Source organism: Pistacia vera, unplaced genomic scaffold (assembly GCF_008641045.1).
Source record: "Pistacia vera cultivar Batoury unplaced genomic scaffold, PisVer_v2 Contig570, whole genome shotgun sequence".
Taxonomy (NCBI): domain Eukaryota; kingdom Viridiplantae; phylum Streptophyta; class Magnoliopsida; order Sapindales; family Anacardiaceae; genus Pistacia; species Pistacia vera.
Window position 1 is genome coordinate 1266558 of NW_022196413.1, and position 18909 is coordinate 1285466.

Below are 18909 nucleotides of genomic sequence, written 5' to 3' on the forward strand. Positions count from 1 at the left end.
GACTTTTAACTCTAATTCCCTAGTTTTAAGTCCAGCTACAATCAAGTCTAGGCTAGATACAGTTCCTGAATATTGTAAAGCATTCTTGATGCTTGGTATTCCTCAGTCAATGAATTCAGTAGGATCATTGCTAGATTGGTGTCATTCTTGGTCAGTTCCTTTAAGGATTAGGGTCATCTTTAGAAACTCATCAAGATCATCCTCAATGGACTTAGTACTATCCATTTTGTATGAAAATAAGGCACCCTTTAAAAATGCAAGATTGGGTGCCGACTGTAATGAGTACAAAGTTTCAAGGTTACCCCATAGGGCTAGAGGAGTTTCTAGCTCATCTACCTTTCGTAGGACACTATTAGGCAGGTTCATCACTATGAGATTGTATGCCTCCTCGTTGATCTCCTCCTTCTTCTTCAATTTCTCCTCTGGCCACTTTGTTGCGTCCTTGTCTAAAGCAATCCCCACTTTGTTATGGGAAAGTAGTGTCTTCATCTTCTTCTTCCCACTACCGAAGTCAATATTTCCATCGTATTATGTAATTTCCAATCGTGTGGTTGACATATTGTCAGTATTTGTGTTTAATTTTGTATCTGTTTCAAGAAGCCCTAATTGAAACCCTAGACAGTAGCAGTTAAAGGATTCCTTAAAAGATTACCAAGTAAAGAACCCTAATTCTTCCAAGAACCCCTCGAAGTGATGATTTAATGATAAGAACTTGAACATACATATTTTTTTAGTGATTCAATTAGATTATTTGTGGGAAAATGTGTTTTTAATGTGAAATTTGAGTTAATTATTTCATAAATACCTTTTATGGGATCTCAAGTGTATTTTGAGTATTTTTAGGTTAAAAACAATATTTGAATAAAGAAGATTGATGTCAATGGATTTCATGATGAGTAGGAACAAATGGTGCAAGAATCGGAGTTGAAACGAGAAAGTTGTGACGCGTTGAAGATGAAACGTAAAACCTAGAAATTCTTCAAGATGAGCATGTTTCGATGTTTTGATCATAAGTTGAGCTGTAGAAATCAGAATTTGATGATTCTTGTGGCGTTGGAAATATTATTTAGGGAGCTACAAAGTTTATGTTGATGACTTTGCCAGATTCTAAATATTCTAGATTCTAAATATTCCAGACTCATGGGATAGAAAGAATGATCGTCGCAGTGACCATTTCTGTAGCCATAGCGATGGATGACGAGCCTGTTTGGGTTATTGTATTTTCCTAGTCCGAATCTGAATGCTTTAAGGCATTTAGTTCTTTACTAATTAACCTCCAAACCCCAGCACTATAAATAAGGGTCTTTATTTACTTTTTAGGGAGGTTAGAGAATGAGAAAGAGCGGCTACTATTTTGGAGATCGGAATTCTTGCAATTTTCGTCACAAATTAGAGAAGTTTTTCTATTTTTCTTTCTTGAACTCATGTTTGTTAATAAAATGGTTGTTTTTATTACTACAATTATGAACTAAATTCCTTTTCTATGGTTAAAGATGTAGCCCAATTTATGAATATGTGTTGACTTTATTGTTGTTAATTTTAATTGAACATTAATTCTAAGTTTTATTATTGTGTGTAATGCTTTCAATTCTTAAAGACCCGAAAGTGGAATGATTTTATGGGTTAGGTTGAGATCGAGAGATGAAACCTGATTAGTCTAAGCTAATAAAATCATAGATTGAGCGAACGCTAAAGATAGGTTACCGTGATTTGTGAGGTCTTAGTAAATTCCATAGAACTTAATGAGCTCTTAGCTTCTAAATCCACTTTAGAGATATTTTGGGTTGTTACTTAAGGGTTAATTCGCTAATTGTTTAAGAGAAAGTTAGTGAAATATTATGGAGTTTGGCCTTTAGAATAAGCTTGATTAGGTTAGCAATAATTGTCAATGTATATGATTAAATTGGATTGAAATATGTGCCCTGGGTTTAGTCTTATTGGTCTTTTCACCAAAGTATTTATAAAATTCTGTTTTTGTTTAGTTTTTAGTTTGTTTTATTTTTCATTAAATTATTCTTAAAATTCTATTTTATTAAATAGTAATAAAATAGACTAACTTGGTACTTGGTAGATAATTCTCTTGGATTCGACACTCGTTTACTCGAGCTTTGCTACTTGCATGACTTCGTACACTTGCAAATAGCCTGTCATTTAACACCCCGAATCTATACTCCTAGGACTCTAGATCACCAAGGAATGACTTAATTTGAAAAGCCCCAAATTTCAACAAACCCTAGGAATTTCCAGAAACCCTAGATTGTTCTATGATTCACCAAATCGATCAATCCTAACGCCTATTAGCTCTGATACCACTGTTTTAACTAATTAACAAAAACACACAAACCACAAGAAAATCAAGAACAACCACAACATAGATTTACCGTAGTTTACTTATCCAAATTGGATAAGCTACGTCCATGTTGAGCTCCGGAAATGGGAGAGCTTGCTACACTACTTATTAGATCAAATCCAAACAAGAACAACTACAAACCCGATCAAACTCTCAATGATTACAAGTAATCCTCATTGTAACTAATCCTAGAGACACTCACCAGGAATCCCTCAGAATCAGAGCAAAGAGCCCTCCTGGTTGACTAACAAATTACCCAATCAACCCAAGTTATAAAGATTTCCCCAAATCAACTGAAATCCTAATAGAGAGAAAAATGAGAATGCAATGTTCTTCAACAGAGACAAAATGCGTATGAATAATGACTATACATTGCCCTTTTATATCGTCGACTCAATGAAGCATCTCAGCCGTCAGATCAGAGTTGGATCAACGACCAGGATCCAACACAGATTAATACCAAAAACGCAGCGTTTCATTAGTCTCCAAAATTGCATCGTTTCAGTCTTCACTTCAACAGTAACATTGAGTACCTCAAACCAGCAACACCATGAAAATCAGCTTTACATTTATCTTACTTTACTTTTTAAAAGGTTCAATGCTTCGTTTCATCATAACTTTACACCACCAAAAAACAAGACCTGAAACAGTCTTACAACATCAATTAAAAATCACCAAGATTGCTATGGATTCATGCTTATCAGCCAATGCATGTAGGAATAGGAGCTGTTGTCTCTTTGTCTATATTACTCAGTGAAGAGACCCAATTTCCCAAATAAAGAATAAGAACAGAATAACAGCTACAAGCACATTGCGAATATATTCTGAATTTGTTTTATGGTCTAGAAATGGTGTCTCCAGGGAACTGAAACAACCCTTTCTGTTGCTGCCATCAGATTGGTTGGATATAAACCTCAAACTTTTTTTTGAATTAATTCTTTGAGCCTTTTCCCACTCTGCCCCAAACTTCACAACAGAGTTCTCCTCCAAGGGTAGATAAAAGGCATGCTCTGCTGCTCTCGCCTGCAAACAGAAATAATGCTAAGTGTATTTCAAAATAATTACATAGACTACATTCAACATTAGGAGGTTGCAATTCAAAAGTCTGTGGAGACAAATTATCTTCCTGTTTTCCGTGCTGCTGCCATAAATATCCTTACCTCATACTTAGATATTGCTTTGTGTGAACTTTTAGCCCACAATTGGAGTGTTCTAGGAGAACATTCTTTTTTAATGAAGTCCTCCGATTTTGGTAGATGTTGAGCTTTGAAGGTTCTTTTGCTAATAGGAAAATCATCATGGACCAAATGAATACAATTGATCTGAGGATAATCCGCAGCTGAGTTGACAGGTCTGAATGAGCTGTCTCGATCCGGAGAGGATGGAGTTTCCAAAACTTGGCCACTCTGTAACATATAGATATGAGCGGACAAGTAATTATTCTTTTTTTGAATAAGATGTCTAAAATGAAGTATCAAATTCTTAAAAACTATGGCGGCCAGAATGCAGCAAAGCAGAAGTCTTGGCTTGGCCAGATTTCATGAAAACAGCTCAAATTCTCATCTTAAGATCTTTCAAGATTTTAAAGAATATAGGACAATACCAACATTGTAATACTATCCACGAATGAAGCATCAGTCATCATAGCAATATATATTAATCTCCTATAGAATTTAGCCACAACCCAGTAGTTATTGGAGTGTATTCTCGAATCATGTAGCCACAGGAGAAAATTACTAACCTCTTCATATAACTTTTCCTTGTCTTTGTCATGGATGAGAGTCTTTTCCCAGTATCCATCCTTGGAAGCCAATAGTGACTTAAAGAAGTCATCTTCCTGCTCACTAGAGACAAACTCATTAATAGACAAATTAGAATACAAGGATCCATGCTCCTGGTGCATCGGCAACTCTGGCTCAGAGAGACGGTTGTGATCAAATCCAATAGAGTCGAGTGGATCTAATTCTACTGCAGGTCGGTCATAGTTTACCTATAGTGAAAATCAATATACACAAAGCATCAGATATACGAATGTTTCTCAGGCTCAAGAAGCAAAGTTAATGAAAAATCAAGGCATGCTTTTTTCTCACCTGAGGACCTGTATTTTCCACAACATAATTTCCTGAGTCAGATTTAGAACTGCGACTTGGTTCTTTACTTTTAGGTTCATTACCCGATTTTCTTTTCAAGCGCCAAAGAACAAATTCTTTCTACAAAAGTTAACGTTCAAATAAATAAATAAAGGTCATCATACATCTGCAATTCATATTATTTCTCAGTAATGACTATTTTTCATTAAAGCCCAATTAGATTCACGATCTTACCAAACTAATTTTTAGCAGAATCATATAACAACCAAAACATCCTTCATTTTTCATAATATGCATTAATACCATTCTTATTAAATCCAAGTAAGACGTAAATGATCAAGATAGAAATTCCCTGCCTCAAACAACGCATACCGTTTAAACCAAGATTCTAAATTAAGCATCATAACGTTTAATTAAATTCAACTGAACATGCAAATGTAAATTGGCAGAGATTATTCAAACATATAATTCACTAGGAAAGCAGACACCCATAATCTGTAATAAATTACAAAACAAATCAAAAAGGACAACAGACTAGGAACTGGAGTGGTATGAAAAGTAAAAAAGAGAAAAATAGAAAAGAAAATGCCTGATAAAGAGGGGCGTTATTGGAATGATACTCATGTATGACCCAGTTGGTCTTGACCCCATTAGGAAAACGATGTAAGTAGAAAACCAAATTCTTTTTTATGCCAATCACCTTCGTCCCCCGATCGTCCCATATGGGACGATCCTTACCAGTGACTTTCCAGTATCCGGCCCTGGTTGCTCTATTGGTTCGTTTACTCTTAGCATACTTGTAAGTAGGTGCATTGAAAAAGTACCACATTTCATTATCAGGGCGAGCGGAAAGGTCTGCATGCATAGCATAAAATATAAATACAAATTAAAGCAGATTGTAATGTTCACAGACATCTCCATGTCCATCAATTTTATTTATACAAGTGAGTGAGTATTGTGTTGGTGTTTAGTTTACTTACCAGGCAAGTCCCATGGTTCATATTTGAGAACATCAACTTCGTTAATACAGTGGACAGGGAAATCAAGGCCACCCATCTTCCTTTCAAGATAATACAAGATGATTTCTTCTTCAGTAGGACGAAACCTCATCCCCACAATTTCAATTTCTTCGCTCATTGTTCCTTAAATTTAAAAGAAAATAACAGTTATAGAGCAGAGAGATTAATCGCAAGCTATGACAGAGTCTTGCTGAACAATAAACAAATGAAGCAATTGATCACTAACACCTTTATATATAAAGTATTGACTAAAAGATTTCCTCATTCGTCTTTTAAGTTAGGCCTTCACTACGAAGCTACTTCAGATGATTTGAAGACGTGGTCCCACAGTGGAAACCTTTTTTATTTTTTTTTATTTTTAACATGTTAAAAATTGTTTTACTTTGGATTGAATGAATAATTGCAACAATTGGGTACGTTCGTCTATCCTACCCAAAACACATATTTATTTTCCTATTATAAAAATCTTATTTTATTTTATTCAATTATTTTAAACCTCTTAAGTTTGTTAAATTAACTAAAAACCTACAAAAAAAAGTTTAGAAATTAACAAAAATACTCTCACCCACCCACATTTTCTAGATTCTGGCCACCACCGTCAAAAGATAGCCAGAATCTGGTATAATGACATATTACTAATTGGATATGGCCAGTAGTACGTCGATCTATCATTTTTCGACCAGATCCATTATGAATCTAGCTGAAAAAGGCTTGATCTACGGCCAAAGATTTGGTCGTTGACGGCCAGATCTTTGGCCGTAGCTGATCGTCAATGACGGTTATATCTTTGGTCGTCAATAACGGTTATATCTTTGGCCGTCATTGGAGACCAAACATTGCTAGATCTGGCCGTATGTTTGGCCTTTTACGACCTGATCCACGGTGGATTTGACTGGAAAAGGCCATCTCGTCGCATGACCAGCTAGATCCAGCCAATCGTGAGCCGATATGACGACTCTGGCCAATCTCCGGTGGTGGTAGCCAGTTGTCGGTATTTAATGGATAGGTGGGAGTGTTTTTGTAATTTTTAATGTTTTTATTACAATGGTATTTAGTAAATTAACAAATCTAGGAGAGTGTTTTTGTTACTTTTTAAATCCTACGTCATTATTCCCTCCAACTTTTACTTTTTCAAAAATACAATCCAAAATACTAAAACAAATGGAAAAAAATTTCCCTACATTTTTTTTATTTTTTTTGGGTGTCCTCATCCTTCCTCCACATTCTTCTCGGTGATCTCCACATCCTTGAATTCCTCTGCGTCCTTCACAACCTTCTCGGCGCCAACCGCATTCTTCACTTCCTCGGCTTCCACTATTAATTCATCTTCCATTGTTCTATTACCCAAAAGACTATTAGATGATCATGTCTACTACCCAGTTGGAGTGCCAAATATTTTCCCCACCTAATTACTTGACACCCTCATCATGTTAGACCATAATTAATTACATGGTCTTACTATGTGATCATGTTTAATACACAAAAGGCTATTATGTGATAATATCTACTACCCAATTGGTTCACGAACATTTTCTCCCACCTAATTACTGGACACTACTACAAGTCGGATACTAATTACATGACGCCCAATTAAGTGATCATATCCACCACATCCTCCTCTGCATCAGTCGCAATCGCAACTCGCAAGCATGTCTTTGATTTTGGCAACCACATTCAATATAAATAATCATCCTTTATTATTAGATTATCTTTCATCGGTTCACTTTTTTGTTTTGTTTATTCTCATGAACTCTATTTCATATTCTGTTTGGCAGCATGATAAATTTTTCCAAATTATCTATCAAGTTAAATATATGTGTAGAATGATACTTTTCTTATATTCACAATTGGTAAAATAATAGAACCCGTTGAGGCCTTTGTATTTTCTCTTGTTTCATATTAACTCCGAAGTTGAGCACATGGTTTTCCCTTTCTTGAAAAAGTTTTCATCTATTTTGGGTCTACACAAATGATTAAATTCAAAAACAAACAACCAACCCAATAAGAGATTTTCTATGGGCTATCCATACATGATTTTCAAGCTTTTACAAAATTCTGTTCTTTCCCTAGGAGTGGTTTTATCTATAAATATGCCTACATCTATTAAGAAGCCTGCATCCGCACCGGTGAAAATACAACACTGAGTGGGGCATGGTCAGAAAGAGAGTAGTTCTCGGGCCATAATCCTTTCTCAACTTCTCGGGGGAAGAGAAATGCATACTTTACTGTGAAACCAACTACTACTTCTTCTGCGTGCTCTGTGGAAGTCTCCATATTGTCATTGAAAGTATCATCTATTTGCTCTGAACAAGTTGAATTCCACATCCTCTGTTGCAATGCCAATAATTATTAAAATTGTATTCAATTATGCAGGCTGGGATATGCAACATAAAACTTGCGGAGTGATGAAAATACACCACAAAACTACACACTCCTTTAGTGACACTCATAGAGTGTGAAGATTATATTCACAATTGATCACTCGAACACCTCAAACACCATTAATCAAAACTGATAAAAATGTTGCAAATTTAGCCATTCCCTTTTTCGTTTTCTTCTTTCATTATGATCCCATTCTCTTTTACTTGATTAAACATCCAAATTTTGACAAGAGACAACGCAATGAACAAGGCTTCTGCGAGTAAAAACAACTAATAATATGAAAAAAGAAAATATAGGTAAAATACCTTAAATTCTTCATAATTAACAACACCATCTCCATCAACATCTGCTTGTTTCCACAGATCATATGTTTCTTGGAAACTCAGTCCATAAGGTTGGCCAACTAAATTTACCTGTACAAGAAATGCAAAGTCATTTTTTATATTCATTGTTGCTAATAGGTTTAAACTAAATGGCTGATATTTGAATACCTGGTGAAGGGCTTCACAGAAAGCTGAATAAGTAATAACCTCACCATTGTTGTCAGCCTTCAAAAAGACAAAAGCCTCATTTTCAGCCAAGGAAGCTTTTTGAAGCTGATTCTGCAACCAAGAAATTTTTGCATTAGATATAGAAAGCTCCATATGGTTGATCTACATCTTCATGCTTATATTCTCCAACAATATTTTACAGAAGTGGAATGGAGCAGGCTTACAATTCATGCCCCAATTTTACACAAATCTAAGTGACAAAAGAATAAGAACTATAAGTTTAAGTGTTAATTTTCGGATCTATAATTTTTCACTTGGTAGTTGGAACTTCCAATCAGCTATTGAAGCAGTGCAAATTTTTTTTAGTGTACAGTTGTCAAAGACATAGTTCACATATTGCACGAAGTACAGCCCACATGCACTTACTAACCAGAGCTGTATAATATGTGAAATTTATGTGGTGTTCAAACACTATAGCTTACTTGATTTCTTTCTGAGTCTCATAAAACCAATAATTTTTAGCTTTTGTGGCAGGATATTGGAAAGTACAGAGTAATGACATGATGCATATAGAATGGCAACAAAAACATGTAAATGGCAAGATAATTACGCACCTTTATGGTACCAAAAACTGCTTCAGCCCAACTAGTCTTTAGTGGTTTTCTTGATTTATTATCAGGATTATGAAGCCAAATAAAATCAACTCCGCAGATGTTCCCCCGATGATTTCGATGGCTTACCCACTATGAGATTTGACAGGCATGCAACCGATATTGTAAATATTAAGCATTGAAAACATTGTTGCTGGCTTAGTGATATATAGGCATAAAACAAACCTTGTGAGCATCTGCATCACCATCAGTATATTGATGAGCATTATCATAAGATGATACAAATCCCTGTGACCTAAGAAATTTGTAAACATGCCCTCGTTTGCTCCCATTCCAGTCACTGCAGAAGGCAGATTGCAGTTGGAAATATAAATAAATGCATACATTCTAAGAAGATAAGTAAGAGAATATCAATTTAGGAGGGGTGGGTGGCACAAAAAAATAAACTCACCCACAGAGTATAATGGGTATGTTGTTAAGCTTATTTTCTCTCTGATACACTTCTAGATATTGCAGTATTTTATATACCTATCAAAATAATATGAAGCATGGTGGTCAACATCATGATTAAGAAGAATCAAAACAGTGATAGAAAATAAGCAAAATAATTGCTCAGAAGAGAACATGTATACCTGATGCAATCTTACAATAGATAGGCTGGAATCGTGAGGAAATAACAAATGGGTATTTACAATTAGAATTTCTTGTTGGCCGCCCTTTTGGTTTGGTAAGAAGGGAACAACAGATTGAACATGTACTAGTTGAGCCACTCGGTCTCCAAAGTCATTAAAAAGCAACTCTCGATAGTTTAGAACCCTGAAGCAGCTCCGATGTAAAGCTGTTAAAAGCCCTGAGAGCAAAATAAAAGTTTGTGATAATTACTTTGGAAGCTGCCTAAACTAATAATTCCAAAAGAATTTATTTAGTTGAGTTCAACACATTTAAACAATCAAATCATCTACTATTGTGATTGATTGGTATTGGAAATTTCTAAAAATTAGAAATTTGAATAGAATAGAAAAAATATAAGTTAATGAGCACATACCGTCCCCACGGTTATTGGTTCGTGCAAGCTTGAAAGTAATGTAGCCTGCATCACCAAGTCTCTCCTGGTACATACGCACGAGTTCTTCATTTCCAACCCAAAACTCCTAGTAACCACACCAAAATGCCATGGAAAATGGTGCTTGCTGAGTACTGATTTCATAACAAAGAATAACATATTGATACAAATAAATAAGGCAAAAGGGTACATGAAAAACACCTGAAGACATATAATGGAAGATCTTTCATAAAGCAACCAATCCAAAATCGCCTGGTTTCTTTTGAACCAGGATTCTTTGAAGTCGCTTTCACGAAGGCTTTGATTCTATATCATTCACAAAAACAAGACTAAACTAAGTGAAAGCTTATAATTAAATATCAAATGTAACAGCAACATAAGATGGAAGAAGATTATAGACCTGTTCATCGAGACGCTTGTAAATAGGAGCCAAAATGTTAAAAGTCGTACAAGAAATGCAAGGCTCTCCCATTACAGAAGACAGGTACCTGCCGTTTATTCTGAAACTTGACCTTTTATAAACAGAGGAATCGTTCCCACTTGAATTGATATTGGGGATGTTAGAATTGGATTCCACCACCGCCACCAGTTTCATTTATATTCAAACAAAAACCAACATCAATCCCAGTTGCCTTACCAATCAATCTTAAACGTACGAGAAAGAAAGGTTCACGAATCAAGCTCAGAAAGCAACCAACCATTTCAGATAGGTTTAATGGGAATCCAGATTGTGGGGAATAAGAGAAATGACGCTTCCGGAAAGAAGAGAAATGATGATTTTGTGGATGGAATTAAAATGCTTTATGGGGAATCCAGACTGGAGGAATTTTTTAGAGAGATGAAAACGAAATGGATTGCTCTTTGTTTGTTAATGTTCCTGTCTGCATACAAAACAAAAGGGCCCAACATCTTTTTGTTGTTTACAATTTCTATAAACAGCTTAGCTGTTTCTCTATGGGCTGTTAGTTACTGAATATTCTTTGCGTTTCAACAATCAGCCAATTGATTAATAATCAACGGTGGAGCTTCATACCAATCTCCACGATTCATTTCCTTACTTATCTCGTGAATATATGAGAGCCTATGGGCCGCAAATAATTCAATTTTTATTCATATTATATTTGACTATTTATTAATTAACCGAGTCCATAACAGTTAAAACAATAATTCACGAGTCAAGTACCATTTTTTTATTTTATTTTAATTTAATAAATTGAAACAATTACTCACAAAAAGATGGAGATGGGGGACACAAGTACAGAACTCTGATTACTTCAAACATTATAGTAACCATGATTTTTGTCGTAATCTTAAGTAAGGAATCAGGTACTAAAATGTAAAATTTTAAATATCGGTACGCGTTTTCTGACAGGCTGTACGTGTCGGTGCTTATGACGATAGTTACTACTACATCCAAGCGATTGCACGTTGCCACGTGACAACTAATTCGGACCACCTTCAATCGACTAACGTATGAGTTTGGTCGACGAATGGCCTTTATGGCCCAGGGCTTCTGTTTTGAGTAAATTACAATTTCGTCCTTAATGTTTGACTTAATTAGTCATTATATTTATAAAATTGAAATTCCGTCAACTGACAGGGACATAATAGATCCAGGGGACTGACTGTCAAAACTTGAATTAAATTGTAATTTTCTGTTGTGTTTTGTCCCTCCCTTATTTGTTGACATTTATAAAATGTGTTGAATTGAATTAAAAAGGTGCGTGTTATTCGCCTATTATTATGTGATGTTAGCAGATAGATATTGTCCTAATCTGAACAACTCAACTGAGAATCGTAAATGACTTTATGATGAGCAGCTGAGGTCGTAGCATGAAGAAATATTTAATTATCATACCATACTTGATGAGAAAGTAGTTTTGTGCATTCCTGTATTAAAATATTAGTAATATCACTAGTAGAGTATAGTAAAAATCTGGATGAAGATGGGATCATCCTAACAAATTGGTAAACTATCATTAAATCAGTAGCAATCACCCACCAAACATCCTTCCTTTACCACCAAACTAGCTCAACCTCTATCTACTCTCTGAATGTACTCTCTTACCTATTTGATTGATTCTCAACTCCAAATCCAAATTCTAATTAGAATATAAAATTAAAAGTAAATACAAACAACCTACTCTCTCTGTTGCTGTTAATATACAATTCCATAACTTCTTTCTATTTTCAGGCATTAAGTAAAATTACAGGATTTGATAGGAAAGAATAAGCTTATTGTCAAGAAAACATTCCCTCAAAGAAACATTAAGACAAAAATACTCGACCTTTTTACAGATATAAACAAGATTAAATAGCGAGCAAGTACGTCGTCTTACGTGATTCGCTGGTACACTCTCACCTAAGTAACTTAATAAACCATGCTTGAGTAAAAGATAAAGAAGAACAAAATTAGATGGCATTTCGTTATCCATTTTACCATCACTTAAAGCATCTCAACCAAGTATAACTGCCATTTTCTTACCTGACGACAAGGCTGCATTATATTCCTACCATTTTATATATACGATAAGAGTGATCTGCATGTAAGGAGATCAAAATGGCAACATAAAACAACACAATGGATAGGCAACTTCTGCGTCCAGAAAATGCAGCACTTTTTCCAGAATGGGATTTGGAAGATGTCCGCAGCACTTTCTTCAAATGTATTAGATGGCAAGTAGAAGAAACACTGGATCCACTAAGCTGCCCTTATCATTACTACTGCGACAGCAATTACCCTGGAAACTATCCTCCTACGGTTGATGTTCTTGTTCTTATCTTTGCAACAACTTCATATCTGGCAACGCTAGTGCTGATGGTCATTGATATTTCAAGAAGAGGACGAACTTCTGTCGCTCAATCAAAGAGATACTTGCTACCGTCTGGTCCAGTTTCCCTTCCTATATTTCTCTTAATGCTAGCCAAGGGACACAGGATCAACACTATATTTCCTCTCTCCTGCATTGGTCCCGCCATCCTTCAACTGCTTTACATTTCTGCTCTCACATTCAACAATGAATTAGTTAACGAAGACGTTAAGTATGCGTTCTTTGAGGCATCAACAATTTCCGGTATTTTACATGCAAGCGTATATCTGGACTCTGTTATTTTACCTTATTATACAGGTTTTGATGCTCTTGTGTCATCAAGATTCTCTGGCGAATGTGTTTCTTGTGTGTGCCGAAAAGAGGCTCTGGTTGTGGGAGGGAAGCTGGTTACTTACAGGGGTTGGTCAGTAACTACATTTTTTGTTGCCAGTACATTATGCTTGAGGATTATACGTAGACTTTCTGAGGCGAACAGAGGAAAGATAACAGTAATCAAGTCCATCTTAGAAAGTTTAGGTTGGATTTTGGTAACTAAAGATTCTGTTTATCTAGTTATTAACTCTCCTCCAGAACAATATCTGTTGCGAGTTACTGCTTTTGGATGCATATTTGTATTGATTTGCCTTCATCTACTCAAACAGGCATGCAATCAGGTTTTACAATTGCATTCCAATTATGAAAAATGAAAAAAGGTTTTTGTCTATTACAAATAGGCAAGATTACTCGGGCTCCAAAAAAGTTGCTGGTTACTCCAACGTGCGTCTCCTAGAAGATCAATGGCCTGATGAAGTTGTTGCCTTGTTGGCCGCTCTACTCCGTTGGAGTTTGGACGCAGACAAACTGTATAGTTGATTTCTCTCTGTCCTCGTATTGTTCCCCGTAACTCATGAAGTTATACATGCATGCTTTGAATGTACAGAATGCAACAGATTTTCCTTTTCGACCAAATTTCCTACGTTTTCTATTTTCTGTTTTTGTTGGCTGTCTTATAAAGCTAAAAAATCTCATCTTACATCGAAAACGAAACACTATAGTTACGAAAAATATGTTGATTAATATAATTATTGCTTATAATTGAATTACAATCATTTTTATCCCATACTGGATACATAATTCGAAAAAAATGATATATCATATATCTGTTCATCAAAGCTCATGACGTAATTCGTGAAATAAGAGGTATCCACCACATTGAAGCAGACAATTGGTACAAATCTCAGCGTCGGTTGTTGCATATAAGAACCCTCCACCAGAAATGCTTCAATTTTAAGGCGAAGATATTAAAGAATCCATATATGTTACAAGAAAAACCTCCTTCGGCTAGTGTCCATCTCCGGCTGAAATGTCCAAGAATAGATAACAGATATGAGAAAAAAGGAAAAACACCCATCTCAGATACAAAATCAATGTGGTTGAGATGTAATCAATTACCTTATGAACCCACTCAAATTCTCCACCTTTGGTATCAAATGTTCCATGCTGCAGACTGATCAACTTCAGTGTGAATCGGGGACCACACTCCTGTGTATTGAGAGGAAATTGAACTTGCGTTTAGACATTCACAGTTCACATAAACTTCAAAAAAGATAACTTGCTAAAATACTAGATACTAACAACATATCAAAAACTTTTATGCAGTAATTCGATATCCCAATTCAAAACTGTAATAAGCCATCATACAAGACAGTAAAGGCATTTGATCAGGGATAATAAGAATTCCATGTAAACACAAATTCATAAACACAAATGCAGTACATACAATTTAGGGAAAACCAACCTGAAGGCGAGCTATTACTTTCTCTTTAGTGATTTTCTCACCCTTAGCATCTTTTGCTTTTTTACTTTTAGAGTCTTCCTTTGCTTTTTTACCTTTTGAATCACTTTCTTTGCTTTCTTTGGTTTCAAAGATGTACCTGCAGGCATTAAAATGATAATCTTTTGTCAGAGAACCATAAGTTAGAAAAAAGGAACAAATTATTTACATGCAGCAGCTAATAAATGCAAGTACACACACCGATGATGCCGGAAGAATATGAAGTCTCGTTGATTATGAAAGGTTACAACTCGCCGACCACGAAATTCAGGATCTTGTGGAAAAAGCGACTGTATCAATCTAGATGGAAAAATTAACAAAATAAATTGTTAGGTAGATGAAGCACGACATAACAATTCAATTAAAAGCGTAAATCTTTATTGAAATATTAAAAAGTAAGAGAATGCAACCTCCCAACGCGGTGACCTAGGCGTGTAGTGAAGTTATTTAATACCAGCTCAGGCAAGTGACCAGTAGGATTTCCATGATTCTGAAAGAAACCAATTAAGATATAAATGATAAGAGAACCTTTCATATCAGTCAACATCTAATACATTGGTATCTATCATAAAGGAAATGAAATAATAGAGCTTATTCTAACTTATTAAGGCAGAACATTGATAGGTGTTATAACGTTCAACTGAGTATACTAGCATAAATATTACTCTTTTCAATCACTTTGCTTCAATTACACTGGTGGCTTTAGCATTAACTATTTCAGTTATAACGACATATTTAAAGAATTAGATAAAAAAATTCAAGATGTTAGCTACAAACCTTGATTTCTTTGCGCAAAACAAGCTTTGAAAGCTTGAAATGGGCAGTAGGTCCATCAGGCAAGCCAATGACTAGAAGAGCATCTGAAAGACAGCCGCAAATGATTGTCAGATAGAATCCTTGATTTTATAGTCACAATTGTAAACAACCCACCCATAAAAAATCATTCTCATACAAATAAAAGAAAATAATTAAGCCAGTTAATAAAAACATAGTCTAAGTGCAGAAACACGCAAAATTTATCACACAGCAGTAAGTACCACTAACCTGGATCCCTGCGATTGGTGTGAACAACTATAATAGAAGTGAAGTCCTTGTTGTTAGCATATTCTACAATCTGTTGAAATAATAATTTATATATCGTCAAATGTACTATTAATTGGATTTGGGAAAAAAATTGAGGGAATAATAAATAATAACCAGCACCTTCTTCAAGTCATAGGTTCCTCTCTTGAAATAGTGTGCATTTGGGATGACTGTAAGTAGTTCTGATATAAAAGCTGGTCCTCTCTGCAGACCAAGAACAAACAATAACTTAACCTTATCAGAAAACATAAAAAAGAATATCCTTAATAAGAAAAAGGTGAAAACTCTACGAATCTTTCAATCTCTAAAAGAGAAGAGAAGTGGGACATACGGTAGAGTTGAAACGGCATGTTGTGATCAATATCTTTGGAGTACGATCATGCTTCAGTACAGAACTAAACTCGTCTGCATCATTACCAGCAAAAAGCTGCAAATAAGGATAAATAAAAGGTCAGCTACAAGCCTAAAACACGCAATGAGCAATTTTTGCATAAAAAAATCAAAGAAAAAATCATTTAAGGAGATCAAGTCAAATTATATAACGTAGAGCAGTTGTATCGGTATACCGGAAAGTTGTACAACTGTCAGATTTTAATTTTTTTTAATTTCGAAGTATACAATTTCAACAATGGGAATTAAATTAAGTCCCTAAGCCATGTATTCCCACTATTCTAGAATACAATTATCACTTACAAACACTACGATTCAAAGAAACCAAGAATTAAGGACATCCAAAAGTCAAAATTACCTCATCATCATCGGGCCTGCATACGGTTTCATCGGGCTCCCGTGTATTTTCAATAGTGCGAGGGACCATCCTTGGCGGAGGCTGCACAGACCATAAAACAAAATTAATTCCAAGGCATTATTTCAATTATCATTCTAAATCTACCTAATAATATCAAGAGAGAGGTTAGGGTTAAGAAGTGGAGATGGGACCTCCTCACCGAGCTCGAGAGCTAGTTTCTCGGCGGCATCACGGGCCTTGAGTTTCTTGCGTTTCTCGAGCTTCTTCTCGTGCTTGAGCTTGGCGTGTACTGATGATCTCTTCTCTTTGTTTTTTATCATGGATGGGAGTATCTCCCTCTTCTTCTTATTGCTGCCTTCTTTATTCTTATCATTGTCTTTCCCTCCTTCGATTAATTTTTGGCTTTCGCTCTTCTTTCTCTTTCCCCCCATTTCTGCTTTGCCTTTTCTCTGGTTTACAGTGACGGAGCAAGGGAGAAGAAGACGATGAAAACACTGTGGTTATTAGGGTTTTTGAAAAGAGAAGTAGGGTATTAGAGATTGTAATCGAGCTGAAATGGGCCGGCCTAAGTTCAACCGACGATAAGCCCAATATTAATATTTCTAGCCCACGCAACTAAAAAAAAAAAGGAAATACTATAATATAAAATTTAGAAAATCCAAATTAATTTCATAATATCGATAATATCTCGTATTGCTATAAACAATATATTGTTAACAAGTAGATATATTAAATTTAAATATTAATTTGAAAGCTTAAGCTATGGGTGGAGGGAAATCTTTAATATGGTGTTATGCCATAAAATCTCTAATGCGTGGATTCAGGCCACATGTCCTTGCCATTAGAAATAAACTTGAATGTTGTGTTGTCACTTGTCACCCAACTGGCTGTCTGGCTCCCATAAAATGAAGCTGTCATCAACAAAGGGTCATTTGGCACAACCCCAAGAAGTCATCAGAATTTGAGGAAGAAATAATTGCTACACTTTGCAATTTCTTCAAGCCAAGCAAGCAAATAATCATTTCATTAAAAAAATTATTACTTCATCTTTCTACGCTTTACGGACAATATCAAAAAAACAGTCAGAAAATAATAAAATAACGGTAAATATAGGACTTGCTTACAGCATCCGAACCACTCCAAAAATCTCTCTTGTCAATCTTTTATTTATATTTCTTCAAACATATATTATCATTACATTACAAACATTCTCATAATCACCTCGTATATAGATTCGTAGTAGTTTGCATGTGCTTATTTCGTTGGTGTCAAATTCAGTAAAAATATTAAATGCATTTGTATTTCCATCCTATTTGATCGAGTATTGTGTGTTTGGTTTGTCCTCAATTATGTTTTATTAATTTAATTATATAATTTTAATTTGAGATATGTGTAAGATAATGTTGAACAATGGTATCAGTGAAACATTGAAGCCAATAATATAATAGGAGTGTATGATCCGGTTGCAAACAGGTTTCAGATCTCCAGAGATGTTGTGTTTCATGAAGACATTTTTTAATTTGCCACCAAGAATACTATTTCATCTCCATCGTGCAGGCTATTTCCTGAAGCTGATGCTCTACCGGATCCTATTTTTCTCTATGCTACTTGCTCGTTTGGTTTCTTAGCCTGATACTCCTACCTCTGATTCTAACACAGTAGCCACTGATGATCCTTCAGCAAAATCACCTATTCAGATACCTACTGCTATTTCCCTACCAAGATCCCCTGTTCCAACCGTTTTCCCACCAGGATCCAGTGTTCTAGTTCAAGCTGTTCCCACACGCCATAGTACTCGGCATACTTGGCCACTAATCTGGACAACAAACTATGAGTGTCCACAATTTCAGATTCCTCAAGTACTTTGTATCCTATCTCCAATTATGTGAGTTATGACCGTCTCTCTCCCGTACACAGAGCTTGTATCAGTCATGTCTCCGTCGACTGAGAACCCACTAGTTACTCAGATGTTGTTCAACAATCTCACTGGCTTCAAGCAATGGCTGATAACTTACTGCTTTGACTTAGAATCATACCTGGGATCTAGTGTCTTGTCCCTCTCATAGAAACCTGAAGCTGATGCTCTACCAGATCCTATTTTTACTATGCTACCTGCTCCTTTGGTTTCTCAGCCTGATATTCCTACCTCTGATTCTAACACAGTAGCCATTGATAATCCTTCAGCAGAATCACCTATTCAGATACCTACTGCTGTTTCCCTACCAAGATCCCCTATTCCAGCTGTTTTCCCACCAGGATCCAGTGTTCTAGTTCAAGCTGTTCCCACACGTCGTAGTACTAGGCATACTTGGCCACCAATCTGGACAACAAACTATAAGTGTCCACAATTTCAGATTCCTTAAGTACATTGTATCCTACCTCCAATTATATGAGTTATGACCGTCTCTCTCCCGTACACAGAGCTTGT

General features: G+C 35.6%; 4 protein-coding genes across 4 annotated transcripts; 1 reads left to right on the top strand and 3 right to left on the bottom strand.

The window, feature by feature from the left end:
- Positions 1-3100: 3100 nt before the first annotated feature.
- On the bottom strand, positions 3101-5577 carry LOC116108938 (NAC transcription factor 47-like). Its single transcript, XM_031395173.1, has 6 exons — positions 5421-5577; positions 5141-5295; positions 4441-4560; positions 4092-4340; positions 3511-3756; positions 3101-3373 (listed from the first exon to the last, which is right to left on the bottom strand). Exons 1-6 carry the CDS (start codon positions 5575-5577, stop codon positions 3101-3103), a joined length of 1200 nt encoding a protein of 399 aa, XP_031251033.1.
- Positions 5578-7450: 1873 nt separating this feature from the next.
- LOC116109051 (uncharacterized calcium-binding protein At1g02270-like) lies at positions 7451-10930 on the bottom strand. The gene is made up of 11 exons (XM_031395308.1): positions 10705-10930; positions 10407-10592; positions 10208-10312; positions 9989-10094; positions 9576-9793; positions 9395-9471; positions 9169-9283; positions 8947-9075; positions 8333-8443; positions 8147-8254; positions 7451-7787 (listed from the first exon to the last, which is right to left on the bottom strand). The coding sequence occupies exons 1-11, from the start codon at positions 10705-10707 to the stop codon at positions 7563-7565; spliced, it is 1383 nt and encodes a 460-aa protein (XP_031251168.1). The 5' UTR covers positions 10708-10930; the 3' UTR covers positions 7451-7562.
- Positions 10931-12518: 1588 nt separating this feature from the next.
- LOC116109073 lies at positions 12519-13865 on the top strand. Its single transcript, XM_031395331.1, has one exon. The coding sequence runs from the start codon at positions 12588-12590 to the stop codon at positions 13521-13523; it is 936 nt and encodes a 311-aa protein (XP_031251191.1). The 5' UTR covers positions 12519-12587; the 3' UTR covers positions 13524-13865.
- Positions 13866-13875: 10 nt separating this feature from the next.
- Positions 13876-16978, bottom strand: LOC116109072 (ribosome production factor 1). Its single transcript, XM_031395330.1, has 11 exons — positions 16673-16978; positions 16482-16562; positions 16065-16160; positions 15854-15937; positions 15695-15764; positions 15428-15510; positions 15061-15140; positions 14852-14950; positions 14615-14750; positions 14269-14358; positions 13876-14174 (listed from the first exon to the last, which is right to left on the bottom strand). Exons 1-11 carry the CDS (start codon positions 16910-16912, stop codon positions 14136-14138), a joined length of 1098 nt encoding a protein of 365 aa, XP_031251190.1. The 5' UTR covers positions 16913-16978; the 3' UTR covers positions 13876-14135.
- Positions 16979-18909: the final 1931 nt, after the last annotated feature.

Coding starts and splice junctions, on each gene's coding strand:
- LOC116108938 (XM_031395173.1), bottom strand. CDS start 5,577: ATGAGCGAAGAAATTGAAATTGTGGGGATGAGGTTTCGTCCTACTGAA. Junction 4,561..5,140: donor GGGACGATCGGGGGACGAAG/GTGATTGGCATA, acceptor TAACTTTTGTAG/AAAGAATTTGTTCTTTGGCG. Junction 4,341..4,440: donor TGGAAAATACAGGTCCTCAG/GTGAGAAAAAAG, acceptor TTTTCACTATAG/GTAAACTATGACCGACCTGC.
- LOC116109051 (XM_031395308.1), bottom strand. Junction 10,095..10,207: donor CTTCCATTATATGTCTTCAG/GTGTTTTTCATG, acceptor TGTGGTTACTAG/GAGTTTTGGGTTGGAAATGA. Junction 8,444..8,946: donor CAGTTTTTGGTACCATAAAG/GTGCGTAATTAT, acceptor TCTTGGTTGCAG/AATCAGCTTCAAAAAGCTTC.
- LOC116109073 (XM_031395331.1), top strand. CDS start 12,588: ATGGATAGGCAACTTCTGCGTCCAGAAAATGCAGCACTTTTTCCAGAA.
- LOC116109072 (XM_031395330.1), bottom strand. CDS start 16,912: ATGGGGGGAAAGAGAAAGAAGAGCGAAAGCCAAAAATTAATCGAAGGA. Junction 15,765..15,853: donor GAACCTATGACTTGAAGAAG/GTGCTGGTTATT, acceptor TTATTTCAACAG/ATTGTAGAATATGCTAACAA. Junction 15,141..15,427: donor TTTTGCGCAAAGAAATCAAG/GTTTGTAGCTAA, acceptor GGTTTCTTTCAG/AATCATGGAAATCCTACTGG.